General features: G+C 40.3%; 1 protein-coding gene across 9 annotated transcripts in view; it reads right to left on the bottom strand.

Annotated features, from left to right (window-relative positions):
- The window catches only part of utrn (utrophin), a 185,434-nt gene that overhangs the window by 138,793 nt on the left and 40,885 nt on the right, over positions 1–5,756 (bottom strand). For all 9 annotated transcript variants that reach the window (XR_004336060.1, XM_032542253.1, XM_032542250.1 and 6 more), the window contains 7 exons: positions 5,049–5,176; positions 2,237–2,374; positions 2,030–2,143; positions 1,645–1,800; positions 1,257–1,427; positions 898–1,089; positions 42–176 (listed from right to left, as the gene is read on the bottom strand). Coding sequence is in view for 8 of the 9 variants with exons in the window: in XM_032542253.1 (XP_032398144.1) it covers positions 42–176; positions 898–1,089; positions 1,257–1,427; positions 1,645–1,800; positions 2,030–2,143; positions 2,237–2,374; positions 5,049–5,176 (1,034 nt within the window). In the remaining variant the exon portion in view is untranslated. The remainder of the gene's footprint in view (positions 1–41; positions 177–897; positions 1,090–1,256; positions 1,428–1,644; positions 1,801–2,029; positions 2,144–2,236; positions 2,375–5,048; positions 5,177–5,756) is intronic.

Here is a 5,756-nt window from a genome sequence, read left to right as displayed (position 1 = left end):
TGTGTGTGTGTGTGTGTGTGTGTGTGTGTCTGCATTTGTACCTCCAGAGCTTCATTAACGGCCTCAGTGCTCTCTGGTAAGTTGTCAGTAGCTTGGACCTTCTCCCCCAGAGTGTTAAGCCAACTCTGCTCCATATCCAGGTACTGAAGTAACTCCATCCAACAGGACCAAACCTCCTAACCAGTATAGACACATAACCCCTCAGTGAGAATCAATTACAGTTGCAAACAGTTGTGCACAACCAGAGAAACACAAATGATGTTATCACAAAGTGACAGCTGTATTAAAAATGCTTTCACTCACAATCTTAAAAAGAACATGAAAAACCACTTCACTGTGAGGCATTTTTACAAAAGAAACCACACTATAAAAAAGATTAAACAGCAAAATTCCAACAACAAAGATAGGATGGTGACTAATGGACTTCGGGCAAAGAGTATACATGAACATATGCACAACCTCTAACCTGCAGAGTCTGGGAGACGATAATAAAAAAAAAACGGTGCCGCAAACCACAAATCACCAGCACACTTTAAGGTTCTCTTGTTCTTCACATTAAAATTAACAAAAGGGACCACAAAAAAATGACATCTCATTAACCAACATGTCATTCCAATACTGAACCATAGGAGTTGGACAAATTAGGCAAGTTGGACAAATTGGGCCATTCAGGCATAAAATGATTAACCTTTTTTATTTTTTATTCCATCGTTAAAATGATAAACTGCGAAGCTGTGGTGCAAGTATATTTCACAATAAAAGCATAGGTGGCCATCATTTTTAACTGAAGCACTTCCTTTGTCAGAAAGAAGAAAGAAAATATTTAAAAAATCTTTATTCATAAAGAAATATTTTAATTCACAAACGTACCAAAACAGAATGACCCACACACATTACCTCCAGAGTGTGACACTTGCTCTTGAAGCGGTCGCAGAGCTTGTGGTAGTTGGACAGAACCCCCTCAAGCTCTGAGGTCAGCTCTTGTGCATTGCCTCCACCAGGAGGCGATGTTCTGGACACCAGCATGTTGATGCTGTCTTTTAGGATCTTCACCTTCACCTCCTTCTGTAGCACATCCTCTTTAGCCCTCTGTGAGAGAGGTAAGAGGAAAATGACGAGTTCCAGAGGAAGACATGTAGACCCACACACTCTACTAAAGCACAGTCAAAATCAGAGAAACACCATATTTCCCAATGGTCCCCAAATGATTAATTTAAGGTGTCCCCATTAGGTCACATGCACGCCTCCCCTCCCACCTTCATCTCCTCCAGCGATGCTTCCAGCTCCTCAGGACTCTTGTATTCAAAGTCCCTCATGAGAAACTCCTCATCAACCTGGGTCATCCATTCCTGCATCTCCGCCAAGTCCTTCCTTAGATTCACCTGCCTCTCGCGACTCTCTGCCACACGCTCCTGATGTCTCAGCAGCTGGAGGGAAGCATATGATTTCAGGTTTGTAAGCAAAACAAGACCCTACGATACTCAACAACAGAAAAATGTCTTATGTGTTTGCTAGTGACTAAAGTATCACTGTAATTATGTGAATGAAAACAGGCATACATACACACAAAACAAGAAACCAAATTTCTTTCATACATGATTTGCAAGGCATAAATGCACATAAAAATAAAAAGTTTTTCCTCACCTGTTTGCTAAGCATATCCCATTTGCTCTGGCACTTGTCCAACTTATCCTGCCCCCACTTGTCTAGTCCTGGGACTGCAGTCGCCTTTACAGCACTCACATTCTCTCCCATCTGCTTCAATGAACCTTCCACAGACTCCATCTCATTCACATACTCCTTGTTAGCAGAAAGAGAAAGAAAGGTAAAGAATAATACTTAACAAATATAAAAATTCAATTTAGTAATCAAATCAGGTCAAAATCTATATTGTCAAATGACTACAGTCTTCACATGAACAACAGTAAAAGTAAGTTTTAAGTGATAAAGTTGTGGTGTTTGTAACATTAGAAGGTGTTGGGGAAAAAAACAACAACCACTGTTTTCATGTTTTGCATTGCCCTCTAACCTTGCACTGGTTGAGCTCTTCCTGTAGACTGTCTCTGTCGCCCAACCCCGTGGCATCACGAGACAACAGTTCCTGAACCACGTCCAACCATCGTTCCACTTCCACCAAATGCACCTAGCAACAGCATTAAACCAATGTATACAAACCATTCAAGTAAAGACAAAAACACTTGTAGGCTTTCTATATCACTAATTTCAGCTATTCTACCTGATTGTCCTTCATGCTACCCAGTATGCACTGCAGCATGCCCAGCTCCTCACGGGCCCTGGAGGAGAGCTGACTCCATCTTTGTAGTTCTGCAGAATCAGAGGCTTGCTGTGTTTGTTCAATCTCCAGACACAGGCCCTGAGGTGAACAAGAGTTCAGGCTTAAAATGACACGTCCAAGCTGTGTGTAATGGGCAGCCATGGAAACTCTAATTGTCTGTGAAGGAATGTGCCATGCATGTCATCCCCTTGCTTAGAAGAAGATAAGAGGTTTGTAATCTCTCTGATTGACTGAGGCTTTACTCAGTATTTACTGGTATTTTATGATGACATTGTTGTTTGAATATGAGTGAAAGTGTGTTTATGTATTTACATGTAAGTGTCTCTGTCTGAAACGTGCTGCTGCCACTTGCCAGGACACTCTTGTAAAAGAGATTTTTAATCTCAAGGAGTTTTTTATCCTGGTTAAATAAAGGTTTGAATTGATATGCAGTTCTCATGTCATACGAGTAGGTTGGTTGAGATGAGAACGATTCCAATGACTGTATGAGCGTTTAAGTCAACGAACGACTTAAGAAGATTGTTTGACTGCAGAGATGTAGCATTAGGGTTAAAAACTACTTGTATTGAAAATAAGACGGTATACCACCACATTTGGGATTAATTACCTTGAACAACGGACTTTGGCAGACATGGAGCATCCATGTTTGGCTCTTCTGAATTATTAGGCACCAAGTCATATTGAAGCTTTCAAAAATGTTAGCTTTCCACTTGTAATTACAACTTGGATGCTAGAAATGGTTATCTGTTCCTAAAAACATTGCTACATAGTACTACTGGCGGTCAGAATCTCCATATGATACAGTAATACAGCAATCACATTAACTTTCTTGAACACAGGTGGTGATTAAATTGCTACCACATGTTTATGATTAATTGAGCATTTCATAAGCAATTCACATTAGTGTATAGTGAAAGATGAATCCATTTAAACATGAAGAAACAATACTGAGCCAATCAGATGACTATTAACCTTCTATCATTAGATTAACTGCTACTGGGACTCAGAGATGTTGCCATGGGATTGTGTGTGTTGGCTGTCAGACTGACTGATACAGGCTGTGACTCAGTGGTAGAGAGGTTGCCTGCCAATCGGAAGGTTGGTTGTTTGATCCCTGGCCCTGCGATCCTATGTCAGTGCTGCGCCATGGGAGTGTTAATGTGCATGAGTGTTTATCTGATTAGCAGGTGGCATCTTGTATGGCAGCCGCGGCCACAGTGTATGTGTGTGAATGGTTCCTGTACTATGTAAAAACACGTTGAGTAGTCGTTAAGACTAGAAAAGGAGTATATATTCCCTTAATTTATTTACTTTTACTGACTCGCTGAGCGGCCACAAAGACCTGTTAGGAGCTCCATGCAGCATGCATGGGCACGCTGCCCAGAATGTGCCAAGTCCCCACCTCTTTCCCCGGCACCATGCCCTATCTACCACGATAACAAGGGATCGGACTGAACCACATTCCACCGATGAAGGAAGGAGGAGAGAAACACGCACAGCTACACACACAAAATACAACAACACATATATCCTAAAGCTACACAAAACACTACACACCCTTTTTCTCCTACACAGAGGTTTGACACAGAAAGAAGTGAAGCTGAGCCACATTCCACAGAAGAAGGGAGGAGATAAAACACACACAGCTACACACACACAAAACACAACGCATACATCCTAAAGCTACATACCAAAAAACACACCCACACAACACTAGAACCAGACCGATATATCGGCGGCCGATATTATATAAGACAATGTTAAGCAAACTATCAGCATTTATAATGGCCGATAAACGAATATTTAAAAAAAATTAAAAAAAACGGACGAAACACTTTTGTAATATCTGTAATAATATCCTAATTAAAAATCCTTCATCCGCCATACATAACTACAAATTGCTAATGTTAGGGAAATCTGTTTATGTTTTGTTACATGTTCCTGGATTTCTTTTTTTATAATACAGTACATATCAGCCGATATCGGAATATCGGATTTTTAAAATCACCAAATATCTGTATCAATATCGGCCTAAAAGTCCTTCATCGGTCGGGCTCTGCACAGCACACACACCCTTTTTCTCCTACACAAAGGTCTGTTACAGTGCAGAAAGAAGGGAAGCTGATAAAGAAGCCTATTGTGTGTTGGAGAAGAAAAAAATTGACAGCAGACAGAGGTTAACACTCACTCTGATATATGTACTGTACAAGCACATAGACACAAACAATGAAATCCTTTTAGCTTAGATGTCAGAGGACACATGTGTTATACATATAAAGTCTCCAGATAAACCACAACAACAACCGTTCAAAATAACTAATATGCATTTTTTTTTTTGTCCATCACATGAGTATGCAGTTCTGTCTGTGGTTTTGGCCTAATGTTATTTATTTTAATCTCTATTAATTAATAACCAGACTAATATAAAATACAAGATCAGCATTAAACAACTATGTGGATTATAAAAGCATAAATATAACTGCCAATAAAAATAAGAGTAATAGTAATAGTAAGACTTGTATCCTAGAGGCAACCTAAAGTGATACCTCAAAGACAACCTAAAACCATAAATGAAATAAGATTATTATAATGCTGTCAAACATAAATTAATAAAGCTTTGTGATCATACTTTGTGTGGTAAGCTTTGGGTTTCATCTGTCCGTCAGGTAGTTATCAGAATATGTTTACATATTTAGACTATGGTTTTCACACAGAGCTTTGACTTCATTTATCAGGATGATGCACTACTCACTTGTGCCTGCTCTACTGCTCCCTGAGCTGTAGGGATGTCCACTATTCCTTCTCTCAGAGTGGCCAGCCTGCCCTCTAGACCCTCCACCTGGCTCGACACCAACTGGCTGGCCTCAAGATTGGCCAAAGCTGGAATAAGACAAGAAGGAGGGGGAGATGTGTGAATAATGGGGGAGAATTTCTTTTTATATCATGTTAAGGTTTCAAAACCTTTGCATCCGGACTTAAGCATCAGGTTTTAAACCACAAGGGGGCAGTGTGCATGTTTGGTATTAGTGTGTTCTACAGGCTGCAAGAGGATCCCAGATGTTTGACAGTCAGTTTCTCAAAGTAAGTTTAGCTGTGCTCTTTTACCAACTCATGTCAATCATGCCAGATGAATTTAAATAAAGTATTTTAGTGTAAAAATTACACTAAAATACTCTCCCCCTCTCTGTCTGCGTTTTAATTACCAGGTGATTTAATGCTTACGTAATCTGGGTGTTTCTTTATGTTTATATACATAAAGAGCAGAAATGGAGCATAACTTGGAGAGGGGAGGGGAGAAATAAAGAGAGGCCGGCGAGAGGCAACTGCCCTCAAGCAGAAACAAAATGTTTTTTTCTTGGCATTCATTCAAATCCTCACAGTCATAAAAGCCCAAGAGGCACACGCACGCGTGCACACACACACACGCATGCGTGCACACACACACAAACACACACACACA

Source organism: Etheostoma spectabile, chromosome 18, assembly GCF_008692095.1.
Source record: "Etheostoma spectabile isolate EspeVRDwgs_2016 chromosome 18, UIUC_Espe_1.0, whole genome shotgun sequence".
Classification (NCBI taxonomy): Eukaryota; Metazoa; Chordata; class Actinopteri; order Perciformes; family Percidae; genus Etheostoma; species Etheostoma spectabile.
This window is presented reverse-complemented; position numbering and strand designations above follow the sequence as displayed.